Source organism: Manacus candei, unplaced genomic scaffold (assembly GCF_025592945.1).
Source record: "Manacus candei isolate 608988 ecotype Guabito, Panama unplaced genomic scaffold, ASM2559294v1 h1tg000099l, whole genome shotgun sequence".
NCBI classification, from domain to species: domain Eukaryota; kingdom Metazoa; phylum Chordata; class Aves; order Passeriformes; family Pipridae; genus Manacus; species Manacus candei.
This window is the reverse complement of record NW_026138147.1, coordinates 1318777-1337340: the sequence shown is the minus strand read 5'-3', so window position 1 is coordinate 1337340 and position 18564 is coordinate 1318777. Positions and strand designations below refer to the sequence as shown.

General features: G+C 50.5%; 1 protein-coding gene across 3 annotated transcripts in view; it reads right to left on the bottom strand.

Annotated features, from left to right (window-relative positions):
- The window catches only part of HAUS5 (HAUS augmin like complex subunit 5), a 119764-nt gene extending 118321 nt beyond the window's left edge, over positions 1 to 1443 (bottom strand). For 2 of the 3 annotated variants that reach the window (XM_051768944.1, XM_051768945.1), the window contains exons 1-2: positions 1117 to 1436; positions 546 to 608 (exon numbers count right to left, since the gene is read on the bottom strand). In XM_051768944.1, the coding sequence (XP_051624904.1) occupies positions 546 to 608; positions 1117 to 1202 (149 nt within the window). In that variant the 5' untranslated portion in view covers positions 1203 to 1436. Of the gene's footprint in view, positions 1 to 545; positions 609 to 1116 lie in introns of all 3 variants that reach the window. The other variant, XM_051768943.1, reaches the window with a different exon arrangement.
- Between the last annotated feature and the right edge of the window lie 17121 nt (positions 1444 to 18564).

The window sequence follows — 18564 nt, the reverse complement described above, 5'->3', positions numbered from 1 at the left end:
GGGGGGATTTTAGGGCCCCCCCAGGGGTTTCAGGGCCCTCCTGGGGAAGGTTTTGGGCTCCCCGGGGGGGGTTTTGGGGTCTCCCCGATTTTCGAGGACCCTCCAGATTTTGGGGACCCCCCCCAGAGGGTTTTTTGGGGTCTCCTCCTGAATTTTGGGACCCCCTCCAAATTTTGGGACCCCCAAATTTCAGGTTCCCCCCAGTTTTGAGTGCCTTCTGGGGAAGGTTTTGGGTCCCCACCCACGGGGGGGTTTTGGGGTCTCCCCCATTTTTGGAGACCCCCCAGATTTTGAGGACATCACCAGGGGGTTTTTTGGGGTATCCCCCTGAATTTTGGGACCCCCCCAAATTTTGGGGACCCCCCCAGGGGGGATTTTGGGCCCCCACAGGGGGGTTTCAGGCCTCTCCTGAGGAGGGTTTTGGGTCCCCCCCCCAGGGGGGCTCTGGGGTCTCCCCGATTTTTGGAGACCCCCCAGATTTTGGGGATCCCCCCAGGGTTTTTTTTGGGGTCTCCCCCCCCCCAATTTTTGGGGTCTCCCCTCACCTGGAGTTCTTGACGTGGCGGATGATGAATTCCCAAACCGGGGCCCCGGGGCCGGAGCAGAGTCTGGGGGGGGAATAAGAGGGGGCCGAAAATGATCTCAAATTAACCCAGAGACCCCAACCCCCCCAGGGACTCCCCCAGGGGCCCTAAAATTATCCCCAGGGACTCCAAAATTGCCACAGAAACCCCAAAATAACCCCAAGAGATCCCAGAACCCTACCAGGGACCCCAAAATTACCCCAAGGGATCCTAAAATCACCCAAGGACCCCCCAACCCTCCGCAAGGGACCCCCGAAGTCCCCTCGAGACCCCTCAAAAGCCCCCCAGGATCCCTCGATTGGACCCCAAACCTCCTCTAAAGACTCCCAGGACCCCTCAGTTGGACCCCAAACCCCCTCCAAAGACCCCCAGGACCTCTCAAGGGGACCCCAAAGCCCCCCGAGATCCCTCAGAGCCCAAATCCCCCCCCTCAGTGTGGTCCCAGCCCGTGGCCGGGGGGTCCCTCCTGGGGCTCCCCCGCAGCTCCCCGACCCCGGGGGGTGTTCAGGGGGGATCCCGAGGGCGTCCTGACCTGCGGAGCACGGCCGGGGGGGGGACGACGGGGGACTGAAGCTCCATCTCGGTGCGGAGCCAGTTGTCCAGAGCCGCCGCCATCATGGCGGCCTGTCGTGAGGGGGGACGAAAAGCGCGCCAAAACCACCGCGGGGCATCACGGGAGTTGTAGTTCGACAGGAGAGATACGAAATGGGGCTCTAAGGGAGGCGCGGGGCATGACGGGAGCTGTAGTCCAGGAAGTCGGGGGGTCTAAAATGAGGGGGCTTTTGGGGGCTCAAGGGGACATTTAGGGGGCAATTGAAGGCCCAGAGGGGCGATTATGAGGAACTTATGGGGCATTTGGAAGCCAGAGGGAGGCACTTCGGTGGCATTTGGGGGTTGGGGGGAACATGGGGGGGATGCAAGAGCTGCTATAATGGGGCTCAATGGGGCAACGAAGGTTTATAGGAGTTGTTATCATGGCCGGGCTTCACCAACAAAGATTTGGGAAGGGCTCTACCCACGTTTGTTACAAGCACGCTGGTGGCTAAAGAGGCCAATACGAGATAGACACGTCCGGTTGCAAAAGGCACAGCAGAAAGACTCCTTAGGTGGTAAATTCTGCAAGGCACGATTCTTTCGTTGTCTTTTCTCCTCAAGGGTGATCCTGCGTGCGCTCTCAAAGGAAGCAGCAGTGTTATAGATGGTGTGTCTCCAGACCTCCCGGTTGGAGGCCAGAGTAGACCAGTTATGATGATCGATATGGCCAAGGCTGAGATGTTGTTTCAGGGAATCCTTGTATCTCCTCTTCGGGGCTCCTCTCTTGCAGCAGCCGGTAGCAAGTTCACCATAAAGCAGGACCTTCGGGAGGCGGTGGTTGGTCCTACATCCTGGAGACATGCCCTGCCCAGCTCAGCTGTGTTCTCAGCAACATGGCCTCAATACTTGGGACTATTGCCTGTTCTAGAACAGATGTAATGGTCACATCATCTGACCAGGGGATGTTTAGGATTGTGCGGAGACAGCGTTGATGGAAGCGTTCGAGGAGACGCAGGTGGTGGCAGTAGATGACCCATGATTCAGAACCATATGAGAGAGTAGACAGCACTATGGCTCTGTAAACACTGATCTTGGTGCTTTTCTTCAGGTGTTTATTTCGCCAAACTCTTTGATGGAGCCTTCCGAAAGCTCTCGATGCCTTTGCTAACCTGTTGTCTGTCTCTCCGTCAATCTCACCGTCCGAGGAGATGAGGCCACCCAGGTAATTAAACTGCTGGACTGATTCGAGCTCTGATTGGCCAATGGTGATGTGGGGGTGATGGAAGCCTTCCTGAGGTGCAGGTTGATAGAGAACTTGTGTCTTCTTCAAGCTGACGCCCAGCCCAAAAAGCTCAGCAGCCTCAGCACAGCAGGATGTTAAACGCTGCAGAGCTGCCACTGTGTGAGCCACGAGGGCGTCGGCGTCAGCGTAAAGCAGCTCCCGGACAAGATGGTTTAAGGTCTTAGTGTGGGCCTTCAGTCACCTTAGGTTGAAAAGGCTTCCATGGGTACGATATGGGATGTAGATCCCACCTTCTTCATCGAGGTCTGCCGTGGCCCTTTGGAGCATCCTGCTGAAAAAGATTGTGAATAGGGTTGGTACAAGAAGGCAGCCTTGTTTTACAGCATTATAAATAATAAATAAATTAGGGCTAAATAACCTTGGGAAAGGGGAATGGGTTTTATGGGCACTTCATTGCACACTGTTTCTGCCGCCGCTCAGGGCCAAGAGTCCTTTCCCTGCTCCAGTGTGGGCTTCCTCCTGTGGCAGACAGTTCCCCGGGAACTTCTGCTGCAGGAGTCCTTCCACAGGAGCAGTCCTTAAGGAATCGATCCAGTGGAGGTGCCTGTGGCAATGCAGTTTCCTAGGAAATTACAAAGAAAGGAAAGACAGAACACTGCTCAAATTACTTCAGGATTTGTGTCTTTTCTGTTGAAATTTGTACGGCATGAGAAAAGAATGTACAGATGTCATTTTTTAGCTACTCCGGATAGTTATGCAGTACCACTCAGGTACCACTTAGGGATCTGTGAGGAGGGACTGCTCAGCTCCCAACTCTCCCAGCAGGAGAGTTCCCAGTTGCGGGTGGGAGGGCAGGTGTGTGCGTTCTCTCCAAAGGCAAACTGAACCTGCCCCTTGAACCCGGCTCACAAAGAACTGGCATCCAAACACATTTGCCCCAGGACTGTGGAGCCTGTCCGGCCAAACCTGCACAGACACGCTCTGAGCCTGACTATTGCCAGGGAGTCATCTTTGTTAGGAAGCAAGCACAGTTTTGACGTGGGCAAACAAGTCCTTTTTAGCTGTTTTCACAGCTCTTTGGTCCACCCAAAAATCATTCCAAAGGCAACATCTAAGTGTTCCACTGGGGAAACATGAGCGGTCCAGATCTGCAGCCATGGGAAGAACGTGGGCGAGTGTGAGAGCTCAACCTGAGGGGAGAAAATGAGAGTCAAGAGCTGCACCAATGGGAGGCAGATGGGAGAGTCCAAGAAGTTGCCCAGTGGGAAGAGGGGAGAATCCCAGAGCTATGCAGGGGGAGGATGAGAAAGACCCAGAGCTATCACAAGGAGAAATCAACAGATACCAAGTTTTCCAATGAGCAAGAACTGTCCCATGAAGAAGTCAAGAGATACCAAGACCTGTGTGACTGGGAAGATGATGTTGCCCAAGAGCTTTCCCAAGAGGAAGACTCCATTGGCCAAGAGTTTTCCGCCTGGGAAGACTACACACCCTCAGCGCTATCCCGATGGGAAGATTACAGCGACAGAGAGCTCGCACTCAACCAAAGGCACACTTTAGACTCAGTGGATTCTTTCAGTCAGTGTCAGATTGTAACAGAAATACCCAATTCTGTTCCTCATAAAACCACACGAGGGTTTGCACTCACAGGAGTAGTTCCCACAATCAGAAACAGGAACAGAACAAAGGAGAAAGGAGTAAAAAAAAAAATAAAAAGCAAAAACGAAAACCGAGGCTGAAGTTTATGAAGACAAGTATTTCCATGCCAAAATGATTATTTCATTTCATCCTCTCTTGCTGACTGTAAGGGCCAATGCAAAAAAAGCAAAAAAAAAAAGCTCTGGGTACCTCCAGGACAGTTTGTTGTCTTTGAGAGGTCATTGTCTTGTCCTTCTTTTTTAGCTTGAACTTCAGTTTCTGCACCAAGAAGAACATTAAACATTGCCTCTTGACGGTTTCCATTCCGAGGGCTGCTTTTCAGGAACTCTCTCTTCTCACCTAAGTGCCTGATGAAGCTGCTCCATTTCTGGAGGCGAAGAAAAGATTGGAGGAGAGCTATCACTTGGAAGAACATCCTTATCTCCACTGAACAGCAAACCAAGAAACGGGAACGTTCTAGGAAACATATGAATCCAACTGAAAGACTCCAAGCACTCTCCATGCAACTCCAGCAGCAGTGAGGTCAGGCAGGAGGCTGGGTTTAAAAGGCTCCCCAGCACAGTCCACCTCAATCTAAGCCATTGTCTTGAACACTGACATCTTGGGATGTTATTTTAGAGCGAGATGGGCAAGCAAATGCCAAGTGGAGCAGTTTCAGCTTGCTTTGTGCCCTGGGAACAGCTGCAATCTTTGCAGCACTAAGTGCTGTGTCATCCCTTGGTTAGGGTGAGGCTGTTGGCTCCTGCAGCGGGCTCTGCTCTCCTGGGGGGCTTCTCTTCACAGGCAGGTTCTAAAAAGGGACTGAAACAGCAGCGTTAGGCCCAGAGCAAGGGAAGCGGCCGGCTGAGCATTTTCAAAAATGCCCTTGGGGTAAAATTGCAGGAGTGATGCCAAGCACGGCCAGGCTGCAAAGCCCCAGCCCTGGGGCGAGCACAAGATCCCCACCCAGTGCTGAGCGACAGCTGGAGTGCGGCAGCTCCCTGTGTGAGGCTGGGGCGAGCCCCGGTCTGGATTTCAAAGGGAGCTGGGGGGTGAGGGCAATGGCTGAGGGCTGAGGGGCGATGGCTGAGGGCCAGGGCACTGAAGGCCAGTGCTGATGGTGAGGGTGCTGAGGGAGAGGACTGAGGGTGATGGCAGTGAGTGCAGTGGCTGAGGGTCAGGGCACTGAGGGTGAGGGCTGAGGGCGAAGGCTGAAAGGCCATGTCTGGAGGCAATGGCTGAGTGCTGAAAGGCGATGTCTGAGGGAGATGGCACGGACGGCAGTGGCTGAGGGCCAGGGCCGATGGCAAGGGCGCCGAGTCCCCTCCCCGTGTCTCCCGTCACCTCTCCGGCGCCACACGCACAGAGCCCGGTGCCGGGGCTTGGTGCCGGCTGCCAGAAGGGCGCTGCCGATGGACGCCCGCCCGCCGGGGCCGGTGACGGGGGCTGAGGGGCCGCCGCCCGCTGAGGCGCCTTGTTGAGGCTGCAGAAGGGGTTGGGGCGGGTGGGCGCTGAGGGGCCCCGCGGGGCCGGGGCAGCGGCGGCAGCGGCGGCTTCGCTCCTCGGCGTTTCAGCCGCAGCATCGGCGGCAGCTTCTTGAAGCCGGGTGTGTGGCCGGGCTCGGCGGAGGCGGCCGTGGCCGAGCGGAGCCCGCAGGAGCCGCGCTCCCGTCTCGGCGCCAAAGGGCGCCCGCTCCCTCCCCGGGCGGCGCTGAGGGAGCGCGGGGCCGCCATAGCTGCGCCCTCAGGGCGCTCTGAGGGGAGAGCGGCTCCCGCCGGCCCCGCTCCGGCCGGAGAGGACAGAAACTGAGAAAGAGCCCAGACACTGCTGCTCCAGAACGTCCGCTAAGTTCCAAATCACTTGGGAAACCGGACGCAAGTGCTGTGGTCGGGGCTGCAATGTCTGTTGCTGCACTTGGCAATGGCACCTGAGACCCTCTGGGGAAGGACTGAGGGACAAACCAATGAAGCTGCTGTGTGTCCACACGGGAGGCTGCTCTTGGCAACCCAGGCAGGACGATGACCCAGAGGAATTATTCTTTAAGGAATATCCAAGGAACCTCTCCAAATACAGTGTCCTTGGCCTTGACGGGGAGGTCAGCTGGGCAGTGTTAACTGGGAACAGCACAGAGCTGGTCAGACTGGTCCAGGAGATTTCTAAAACCCCTGGATGACAATTGCTGGGTTACAGGGATTCAGGGAGCCACCTGGGAGAGGTTCCAGGTTGGACTCGATGATCTTGGAGCTCTTTTGCAACCTTCCTGATTCAGGGATTCTTTTTCCCGTTGGAGCTGCAGCACGTTGGCTTTCCCAGGGCAGCTTCCTTTAGGACAGCCTTGCTGAGAGTTTTGCAGCTGATGGCACAGGGATCTGTGAGGAACAGCCCAGAGCAGCTGCTGCCTTAGGTGGGGGTGGCTGAGGGGAAGCCCTCCTGTCTCGCCCCAGGCTGTTGCAGGCAGGCAGTGCTGGGGAGGAACACACTGCAGCCTGGCCCCAGGGAGTGACCTCTGGGAGATGAGACTTTCTGGGAGAAACTGTTCCCTGGGAGGGAGGTGAGGCCCTGGCCCAGGTTGCCCAGGGAAGCTGTGGCTGCCCCACCGTGGGAAGTGTCCAAGGCCGGGTTGGCCGGGGTTGGAGCCAGCTGGTGTGGTGGAAGGTGTCCCTGCCCAGGTGTTCTGATCCGGTTAGGGAGAGATGCCTCAGCCCAAATTAAGGTGTAAATGGGACCATTTGCTGACAACAGGCAGATTTTGTTTAATACTGATTTTATTTACAATAAATGTGAGTTAAAGAGATAGGTAGAGATAATGTCATGGTTTGAGATCTTCCAAAAATCTAATTCCCTAGTCTAAGCCCCCTTCCACATCTCAACCTAATGTGAGATGGGTTTTCCAGACAAAACACATCAGACTCAAAATGGGGAAAGGGAATATATATTACAATGACTGTACAAATAAAAATTATAACACATTATACACACGATCACAACTATCTCTACCATGACATAAGTATTTACAATGGATCAGATCTCTTCTCCCCTCCAAATAAAAGTCCAGAAGGGAAGAAGGACAGATCCCTTTCCAGTCTCTGAGCAGCAGTATCTTCTAAGGCAGCAGGTTTTCTTTTTCTCATGCATGCAGCAGCTGACAGCTGGATTTCTGCCAGCACTCACGAGGGAGTGCCTCCAAGCCTCTCTTGGCCCCTTGACGCAGGCAAAGGGGTCTTCCGTGGGCTATGTTCACCCCAGGCAAAGGTCGTTCCACCACGGTCATATCACAAGCACAGGGGGTCTTCGTGACGGTCTGGTATCTCCAGGGGACTCAAAGCCCCTTGCAGAGCTTCTGTGCCCTGCCTCAAGATGGCTGCGAGCTTCTTTGTAGCTTGCAGCAAGGGAGGGCCCCCAAGGTCACCCTCTCTGCATTCCTCTCGGAGCTCTCTAGCTCCTTTCTGCAAGTGCTGTAGCACTCCAAGGCTCTTTCAAGTAAGAGTCCATCATCTTCCTCCTTTCCAGGAGGGGTCTCAAAGGAGTCTGGGGTCTTTTAATTCAGTTCTTACCCCAAACTCTGTAACTCTGCTGCTGACTCTCTTTTCTCGGCTCTCCGAGACAACTCGGTGTCTTCCTTACTCAGCTGCATGCTGTTTCTGCTGCTTCTCCGGTTCAGTTCTTATCAGTTGGCTTTTAGCCAGAGTCTCTGGACGCTGCGTCTCTGCTTCTGCTCTGTCTCCGCTGCCCACGGTGGAGAAACATCTCCCGGCTTAACTACAGACACTTAGTCCAGTCTAACACTGTTCCAAGTCTCCGTAACCCCCCAGCTGGGGCTGGGGGGGGCCCAGAGGCACCCAGAGGGCTCCTGCCCTACTACTCGTGGCTTTCACAACATGGCTACCACTTCTACAACCAAACTACAACAACCTTCTCTTCCCTTTGCTTGTGGTATGTTTACATTTTGCAGGAGCGCAGCTTGGACAAAACTTCAAAACTTCCAGAGGTTTACCACCCCCTAGGGTTTTACCATTTTCTTAGCTTCAGGGGGAAATCCTGGTTCAAACCACTACAGGTACTTAAATGGAAACAACAAGAAATCTTCCTAATCTTATGTCTTGCATTCTGTAATTCCTATAGTCTAAGTGCAAGCACCTATCTATGTGCCCTATAAATATGGTAATATTTATAATTATGTATATAAATGTATACATTATATATATGTATACATATAACATACATCTATATATATACATAAAATATATACACATAATATATACACATATATACACAAAATATACATAAAATATATATACAATATTTATAATATATACATATATGTAAATATTAGAATTTACATATTATAATATCTAAATACAGTATTATCTATCTTATGTAACTCTGTCTTCATAGTGAATCTAAAAGTCTATCTAAATAACATAACTATATATTATAATATTAAAAATATTATAACTACAAATTATAATTTAATTATTAAATTACTTAACTAGCCTAATTAACTAAATTAGTTAATTGACTTAAGCCATCTTTGATGACAACAGGCAGATTTTATTTAATGCAGATTTTATTTAACAATAAATCTTATTGATCTTCTCTCTTGTATTCTATAATTCTTATCGCCTAACTGAAAGAACCGATCTATAAGCCCTATAAATATAATTATTATAATATGTAAATATAGTATTATCTCTCCTATGTTAGTCTATCTTAACAGTAAATCTTCCTAAATATTATAAAAACATACTATAAAAATTGTAAATAAATTAATTAATTACCTAACTAACCTAATTAACTAACTAAATTAGGTAATTGACTTAAGCCATCTTTGGGTTCTTTTCGAATAATCCTGTTTGTTGTCCTCCTGCAGGGAGTTTCTGGGAGCAAGAGGTCCTGTCTTTGCTCATTCCCTGCAGGAGTAGTCAGGCATTGGAATCAATGTCTCAGGTGGGTGGTGGAGTGAGCGTCTGTGTTGGAAGCAGCGAAGAGGTGTCCGGGCCCGCCTGGCACTGGAGCGGGGCCTAATCCTGGGGCTGTACCGCCATGCAGGAGCGGAACAGCCTGCGCAGAGTCCTGAGCGCCCGCCTGAAGCGGGAGAGACGTTTGTTGGGGACAGCAGCTGCCTGCTGAGGGCCTGGGCCTCCAGCTGGCGAGGCAAGGGACTGGGGGGGCAGCAGGGGCTGTGTGGGGCAGGGACCTGGCTCTGTATCCCTGCCCATGGCACCTGCTCTCCGAAGGTTGGAGAATCTTCTGCCTCTTCCTCAACAGGAGCCAGAGGCCCCTGGGGCTCCTCCTCCTCAGCAGCTCTGGCCGGGGCAGCACCTGCTGTCTCGGTGTCCATGGCACTCACTGGGGCAGGAGCTGGACTGGGCAGGTCATGGGCTGCCTCTGCTACCACCTCTGTGCCCACGCTGCTGGCAGAGCTGGGCCCTCCTGGGGAGCAGTCTGGGGGCCCTCGTCGTCATTCCCTGGGCCCAAGGCTTTGTCACAGATATTGGAGGTGGCATCCTCTTCCCCCTGGCACAGCTCTGAGTCTCTCTCACCTTCCCCTTGTCACAGGTCTTGGTCAGTGCAGGACGTCCTGTCTTTCTCCTCCCCAGCCAAGGCCCCCTCATGGATCTCTTGCCCTGCCAGGAGTGACCCCCTCTCTGCCTCCTCCTGCTGCTCACTGAGGGCCTGGGCTTCCAGGCTGCGAGTAGAGGGGCTGGGGCGCTGCAGGGGCTGTGCGGGGCTGGGACCGGGCTCTCTGTCCTTTCTGCTGTCATTGTTCTTATCAATTCTGTAGCCATGCTTTGTTCTGGGACCCTCTGTTCCTCTGGTCAGTGTGGGAAATATGGCCTAGAAAAAACCCTTACCTTTGCAAAGAACAGAGCGGCTCATTACAGGGGTGAGCTGCAACTCCTAAAACTGCCATTTCAACTCCTGTTTCAACTGCCACTGCCGTGACAGCTAACAGCCAATCAGATGCTGCAGTCATAGCTTTTACCTTATAAGGCATGATTGTCTGTTGGTGTTGGGTTATAAAAGGAGGGCTGTGACTCCAATAAATTGTCTAAGCTTCACCCCCCTCAGTCTGTGCCTCAATACGCCAGAAAAACCTATTTTTTTTATCCCAAACAAACTAAGCTTTTATTCTGTTTGCAACAGAAAACAACTTTTAATGTGCTAGTCTGTTGTACCTGGGGTTCGAAAGGCACAAAAAATAAATAATAAGTAAAATATGGCTAAATAACCTTGGGAAAGGGGAATGGCTTTCATGGGCACTTCATTGCACACTGTTTCTGCCACTGCTCAGGGCCAAGAGTCCTTTCCCTGCTCCAGCGTGGGCTTCCTCCTGTGGCAGACAGTTCCCCGGGAACTTCTGCTGCAGGAGTCCTTCCACAGGAGAAGTCCTTAAGGAATCGATCCAGTGTGGGTCCCTTGCATGGGCTCAATCCTTCAGGAACAAGCTGCTCCAGCAGGGGATGGGCGAGGGGAAGCCCTCCTGTCTCGCCCCAGGCTGTTGCAGGCAGGCAGTGCTGGGGAGGAACACACTGCAGCCTGGCCCCAGGGAGTGACCTCTGGGAGATGAGACTTTCTGGGAGAAACTGTTCCCTGGGAGGGAGGTAAGGCCCTGGCCCAGGTTGCCCAGAGAAGCTGTGGCTGCCCCACCGTGGGAAGTGTCCAAGGCCGGGTTGGCCGGGGTTGGAGCCAGCTGGTGTGGTGGAAGGTGTCCCTGCCCAGGTGTTCTGATCCCATTAGGGAGGGATGCGTCAGCCCGAATTAAGGTGTAAATGAGACCATTTGCTGACAACAGGCGTGTGGGGTGAAGTCACAGCCCCACAACTGAAGTTTGAGGAGTTTGGAGTGTTGCGGGGTGTTGGGCCGTTTTCCACAGGAGCAGTGAAGCTAAGTAGATAGTTCCCATGGACACAGCCTTGAGCTGTGTGGCTGAAGTGCAGGTGCGCATTCCTCAGTGCTTTTGTGGAAATATGTTTGTGTTGTGTGTGTGGGAAAGTAGAAGTGGGAGAACCTAATAAAAGGCTGCCTGCTGCGCTGAGCAGGCAGACATCTCTTTGTCTCACTACCCTCATGTGTGTTGTGTGTCTTTCTTCCCCCTTCGGACCGAGACCTTTCGACAGATACCCTGCAACAATGGTGCCCCGTGTGGACCAGAAGAAAAGAAAAAAGACTGTCGAGTATTGCCTGGGTCGTAGGGGTATCGCGGCCGGAGGCAGGTGAGCGCTGCAGGGCGAGGTGCAGCAGGGTCTCGGTGCTCAGGAGCTGTATAGCAGCGGGCGTGCTGCAGGACCCTGGTCCGATCGTTTTCTACACCTGCACACAAGTGTTTCTGCCGCACTTGGAAGGCACGAGTTGCCTGGGAAGCCTGGGTGCATCTGGCACTTGGTCAGGCGCGGGTGGGCTCCTGAGCACTTCTTCCTAGTCACCATGGGGGCAGACCATGAGTGCAAACGACAGGCGTGTGTTTATCGCCTGGAAAGCTTTGTCACGGTGCTTTGGTGTTAGACCGACAAAGCTAAGTTATGTCGCTTGTTACTTTTGTGCCTTTGGACTGAGAGAAGGGCTGCTTTGCCTGGGAGGACATTAGAGTACTAAAGAAGAGGGGCCGGGCGGAGCCGAAGGGAGCCGAAGCGGGATCGGAGGTTGCGGAGCGGGGCCGGGGGCAGCCGAGCGGCCCCAACAAAATGGACGCACTGCTAGCGACTCGACTTGTCCAAGATAACCAAGGACAGCTACGGCATGACTGTGCTGCTGATGGCCCGGGAGACGATCTTGTGAACATAGTGGCTGAATTTCACCTTCAGGAGCTTTCTACGTCTCCTCCGGACGGTCCCGCGCCTGTGTACCCGGCGCCGGGTGCCTGCGCAGCCGTGTCTGGTCCGCCCGCTGTGGGTGCCTGCGGAGCGGCGCCGGGTCCGGCTTCGGCGCCGCCGAGTCCATCTGTGCCCATGCGGGCAGCGGTGCCCGTGCTGCGGCCCCGGCGGCCGCGGCTCTGGGTGCCGGCAGACTGGTCGCAGCTGCGGGCCCCGGCCCGGGCCCCGGCCCCGGCCCCGGCCCGGAGCGGTACACCCACGCATGCGCCGGCGGCGGCCCCGGTAACGGCGGACGGCGGGGGGGTCTGTTTTCCCCCGCGCTGCCGACAGCCATGGTCCCGAGCGCTGTTGCGGGGGGGTAGCGGGCTGGTAGTGGCGGCCGCGGTGTCAGGCGGTGCAGTGGGGGGGCTGTCTGTGTTCTCCCCTGTTTTACACACCCCCCCGAGCCCACCCCCCCGAACCCCCCCCTTCCTCCTCCCCGGAACGCCTCCATCTGCAGCTGTTCCTTCCCTCCTGTGTATCGTTCTTTCTCAGCAGGCCATGTAGATAACTTGCGACATAAGGAGAGCAAAGGCAATTTGACTTCTCTTCCTGATTTTTCTCCGAAAGAACCCAACCTCTATTCCCCCTCCTCCCCCTCCCTCCCTCCCTCTCTCCCCCGTCCTCCGACAAGTGTTAGTGAAAGCTTCCTAAACGAAGCAATACTTGCTTCCAGGGGGGCCGAGTGCTCAAGAGAAACAGGAGACACAGGGGGGGCACAGGGCGGGAAGAGGTGAAGAAGGGAAGACAAAATGCAGCAATGGTTCTGTTGCCGTTATGACAAATAAAGTGTCCTTGCTCTATGAAAAAGGTTGAAAATTTTCAAGGTAACATCCTGTCCGTTCCCGTCGTATTTGTCTTTTGCATGGGGAGCTGTATAAGATTTACAAGTTAATATTAGCAAATATGCCTTAAATTCCCTTTAAGTTACGAGACTGATGAGAACTACACAGCCAATAACTGCTTGAAATCTGTGTGTGACTGAGGAGAGTGTGTGAGGTGGCCACCTGAATGCATGAGTGGAAAAAGATTGTGTGAAAGAGAAAAGCTATATGAATGTGTAACTGTGTAAACTTACAAATACTTTCTGCCAGTGTCAAGATTTTACAGGGATGTATAACATGATTCTGTTGAGCCATAGTGACTCCTTATTCTGAATGGTATATGAATTCTTCAAATTCCCACCATGAGTAATTCCACTCTTATGAAAACTGGTGTGGTTTTAGTTATTTCAAGACTAACCCTGTCTGACTAGCCATATGATTAGGACTGAAGTTAAATAAGAGATTCTTACACAAATTTGGTGTTCTATTTCAGCCTTGTTTCAGAGGTTTATAGAGGTTAAATCTCAGGTGGAGCCTTTCTCCTGGTGCTGTTCCTTTTTCATGTGTCCTGCTGCCCATGGGCTGTAGCTGTGTGGGCTGTGCAGGAGGCAGAGTTGTTTGAACTTTTCTGTGTTTTCCAGGGTTTAAATCAAAGGCTGTCGATGTTGCTGCCCTGCTTGATCAGCCTGTTGCGGGGGGGCCCTGCAGATTGTCAGGGCCATCCTGCGTCCTTTCTCAGAACCATCTACAGCGTTATAGGTGGTGTGTCTCTAGGCCTCCTGATTGGAGACCAGTGTCCATCAGTTATGTTGATCAGTGTGGCCAGGGCTGCGATGTCGTTTCGGGAAGTCCTTGTGTCTTCTCTTCAGGGCTCCTTTCATGCGGCAGCCGGTGGCAATATTCATCGTGAAACGGCTAGTCCTTCATCCTTGGGATGTGCCCTGCCTGTGGCAGCTGTGTTTTCAGAAAAATGTCCTCAATGCTCGTGACTGCTGCTTGTTCTATACCAGACGTATTGATCACATAATTTGACTGGTGGATGTTTAGCATTGTACGAAGGCAGCGTGGGTTAAGTGTCTTGTTAATCAGCCATTCTAGTAGCACAATTGTGAGATTTTGGGATTTTTTGTTCATGTTGCAGTCATTGATGCTACCTATACGAGGCAGATTTGTGCTATGGTCTTCACACCTTATCCTCCAGTGACAATTCCTAAAGGGACACGAATAGCTCAACTTGTATCTTTCCTGAGTTGTGTTCCCCAAGCAGAGCCTTGTGAGCATTGGGATGGAGGATTTGGTTCTACTGATGCACCACAAGTCTTTTGGTCACTGCCGATCTCTGCACAACGTCCACAGCTGACCTGCACTCTCTACAATACTTGAAGCTTGTCAGTTGTCCAAGTGGACAAACTTCTGTATTCAGGACCTGACGTAACTATCATTGCACGGACATCCTGGCCGGCCTCCTGGCCTGTGCTCACGCCAGGGGTTTGGGTTGTGAGACTGGGAGGTACTGCTCAGAGTTTTCTTTTAGAACATACAGATCCTGTGTGATTTCAGCAGTGGCTCATACCTACAGAACAGCTGTTGGCTCTGCAACAGCTTGTTAAAGACCAGCTTGATGTTGATCACATTGAACCATCTCAGAATCCTTTAATCACCCCTGTCTTTGTGATAAAGAAAAAATCTGTGAAATGGAGACTGTTGTATGATCTCAGGCGGGTGGGGCGGTCATGGTTACCATGTCAGCATTGGTTTATTGACCCCTTCTATGCTTCCTGCTGAATAATCCATTGTTATTATTAATTTGACAGGTTGCTTTTCCACAATCCAGTTAGACCCCAGTTATAGAGAAGAAAGAATCACACTTTCAGTTCCATCTATTAATCGTGCAGAACCTTACGAGTGTTATACATAGAAAACCCTCTCCCAGGAAATGAAGATATTCCTATAATTTGTCAGTGGTTTATGATTCCAACATTGTCTCCTGTAATTTTCTGACTGTCTTTTGTTGTCATTATATAGGTAATATTTCTGCTGGCTGTGGCCACTGAGGATCAGTTGGATGTGTTGGAAGCTGGAACCAGAAAGAGTCTACAATCCTTTGGCCTAGTAGTTGCTCCTGAGAAGGTGCAGCGAGAGGAACCCTGGAAGTATTTAGGGTTAAAAATTACACAGAAAGCAGTTATTCCTCAGCCAATTCAATTGGATATTAATGTCAAAACTCTAACTGACATACAAAAGCTGTTAGGGTCTTTGAACTGGATTAGGTCATACTTAGGATTAACAAACACCCACCCAACTGGCACCTCTGACCTACTCAAACATTCTGACAATCCTCAGGAACCAAGGGAACTGATTAAAAGAGCAGTTCAAACCATCCAGCAAGCAGAGCAGGCTTTATATTCTGAATTTGTTTCACGAATTGATCATTGCTAAATTGTCTAATTTTTTATTTTTGCAGATCACAGTGTTCCTTTTGGGGCATTGGTACAGTGGTTTGACCATTGGTCTGATCTACTGCACATCATAGAGTGGCTATTTTTTGCCTTATCGGGCTCAAAAAAACTGCTCCTGGATTGTTTGAGTTCATAACTCAAATCATCATTGAGGTTAGAAAAAGGTGTGTAGAGTGTTCTGGCAGAAATCCAGCATGCATTGTTGTACCTGTACAATCTCATTACTTTGAGTGGTGCCTTGAAAACAAATGTGAATTGCAAGCTGCTTTAGCTGGGTTCCATGGCCAAATTTCTTATCACTTACCTTCACATTCCCTTCTTAAGATTTTTTTTAGGGCAATTCCAATTGGACAAAAACACTATGCAGCGCAGAGCCCCTTGATGGCCTTACAGTCTTTGCAGACAGCTCGAGGAAGACAAGTGAAGCTGCAGTAGCACAGAAAGCAGAATGTGGATGACAACATCAAATTGTTCATCAAGAGGGTTCTCCTCAAATTATGGAATGTCGAGCTGTAACTCTTGCTTTTCAGTTATTTCCTATTCGGTCTTTAAATGTTATTACTGATTCTGCATATATTGTTAATTTGTTACAATGACTCGATCAGGCGGTGTTGTCCATCTCCAGGCCTTATTTTTCAGGTCTTGTTCGAGCTCTAGAGAACTCTTTTGCAGAGGCCTGTTCCTTATTTTGTGCTACATGTTTGTAGTCGTACCTCTTTCCGAGGTTTCTTCACAGAGGGTAATGCCCGGGCAGATGCTTTTGTTTTTGCTGTCGCTTTGAGACTTGTTCCTAACATTCACCAGCAAGCTGTCTTGTCTCGTTAGTTTTTTTATTATCAAGGTGCAGAAGCTTTCAGACGTCGATTTGGCTTGACTCATTCTATTGCTCGCTTAATTGTTGCCTCCTGTCCAGACTGTCATGATGTCTATACTCTTGTCCAGATTGTCGTAATGCCTATACTCCTGTCTAGACTGTCATGATGCCTATGCTCTTGTCCAGAGTGCCATCATGCCTATACTCCTGTCTATTTTGGTACTAACCCTCGAGGCCTTACGGCTTTACAGATGTGGCAATCGGATGACACTCACGTCAACGAATTTGGTAATTTAAAGCATGTCCATGTGTCCACTGACATGTTTTCCCATGTGGCGGTTGCTAATGCACATACTAGACAAAAAAGTCATGATGTCATTAAACACTTCAGTTCTGCTTTTGCTACATCTGGAGCACCCGCTCAAGTGTGGATGAACAATAAGCTGTCTTATGTCTGTAAATCTGTCCAAATTTTCTTTCCTTTGTGGAGGATCGCTCATGTTACGGCTATTTCACATTCTTTTACAGGACATGTTATTGTGGAGACAGTGGATGGTGCCCTGAAGCACTTGCTTCAAGAACAGAAAGGGGGAATGAGGGGATAACCCCCTCAGTCTCTAGGCTAGACAAAGCTCTGTATGTCTCAAACCTTTTGACCTTCTCTGGCGATTGTCTTTATTTACCTTCTTTTAGAGTTTCAGGAAAAATATGCTGTGCTTGGCAAAAAGCCTCCTCCAAACTGATAATCTTGTGATCCCTGTGAGAGCTGAGGACAGAGCTCAGCATGCAGATGCAGAACTTGTCTCTGGTCAATGGTCTGATCCACATGACTTGATAACTTGGGGAAAGGGATATGTTTGTCTCTACAGATAATAGTCCTTGCTGGATGCCTGCGCACTATGTACGTCCTACTGTTGGTCCTGAAAGTTGTCAGTGCAGTTCCTGAGCTGTTAAAGTTCACTCCATGGCATAGTCGAAACATCTGGGTGACTCTAATGAAGAAACTGAACCACACAACCTTTTGTGCATCACTGGTGTATCCAGAGCAGCCATTTCACACCTGTCTTGTTGGTGTTCCTCTGAGTGACATGGAAGCATCTCTCCTGGTGCAGGATGTCATCCGACGGCGTGACTTATTGAAACGGGACTGTCATACTGTGCGCGGGTGTCGTGATCGTGTTGACAGCTGGGATGATGTATTGTCTGTTAACACTCCACTTCAAAAGTTAGCTATTTTAGAGTCACTGTAAAAGACTGTGTGTATTTTAATCATCGTGTAGGTTATGACATAGAACGAGCACGTGGTGAGTCTATGGTACGGGATGTGTTCCCTGAACTGTCTTTCTATAGAAATAGTTCCTTCTGGTGTCGGTAAGAATCCGACTTGGAGTACTTCAGCAGTGAGTGCACCTTGTCGACTCCCTACGGGAGTGTTTCTTCTGTGTGAAGATAGAATCTAGACAGGAATCCCTGCACAGCCAATAGGAGGGCCTTGTACATCTAAAAAGTTGGTGGTTGTAGTTGTGTTGCTGATGCCGCCTTGTTTAGTATCGCTCCTGCAAAGGGCCCTGCAGGATGTGATGCAGGCGGCTTTTGTGGCACAATTACAGACAGGGGGAATTGTGGGGTGAAGTCACAGCCCCACAACTGAAGTTTGAGGAGTTTGGAGTGTTGCGGGGTGTTGGGCCGTTTTCCATGGGAACAGTGAAGCTAAGTAGATAGTTCCCATGGACACAGCCTTGAGCTGTGTGGCTGAAGTGCAGGTGCGCATTCCTCAGTGCTTTTGTGGAAATATGTTTGTGTTGTGTGTGTGGGAAAGTAGAAGTGGGAGAACCTAATAAAAGGCTACCTGCTGCACTGAGCAGGCAGACATCTCTTTGTCTCACTACCCTCATGTGTGTTGGGTGTCTTTCTTCCCCCTTCGGACCGAGACCTTTCGACAGATACCCTGCGACACAGGTGGATTTCATTTAGTACAGATTTTATTTAACAAAAACAAATCTTTCTAATCTTCTGTCTTCTATTCTGTAATTCTTATCATCTAACTATGTATATACGTCTAACGAACGTCTGTGCCCTATAAATATGGTAATTATTATAATATTTAAATTTAGTATTACCTATCCTATGTAAGTCTGTATTCACAGTAAATATTAAAATTATTTAAAATTATTAAATTTAATAATTAAATGTAATAATTAAATAATTAAATAATTAAAATTATTAAAAATATTAAAAAGACATATTATGGTAGTTATAATTGAATTACTTTTTTATGTAACAATCAAAATTAATTAAATTAATTAACTGACTTAAGCCATCTTTGGTTTTTTTGGCAATAATCGAGTGTGTTGTCATCCTGCAGGGAGTTTCTGGGAGCAAAATGTCCTCTCTTTGCTCATTCCCTGCAGGAGTAGTCAGGCATTGGAATCAATGTCTCAGGTGGGTGGTGGTGTCAGTGTCTGTGTTGGAAGCAGCGAAGAGGTGTCCAGGCCCGCCTGGCGCTGGAGCGGGGCCTAATCCTGGGGCTGTCCCGCCATACAGGAGCGGAACAGCCTGCGCAGAGTCCTGAGCGCCCACCTGAAGCGGGAGAGATGTTTGTTGGGGACAGCAGC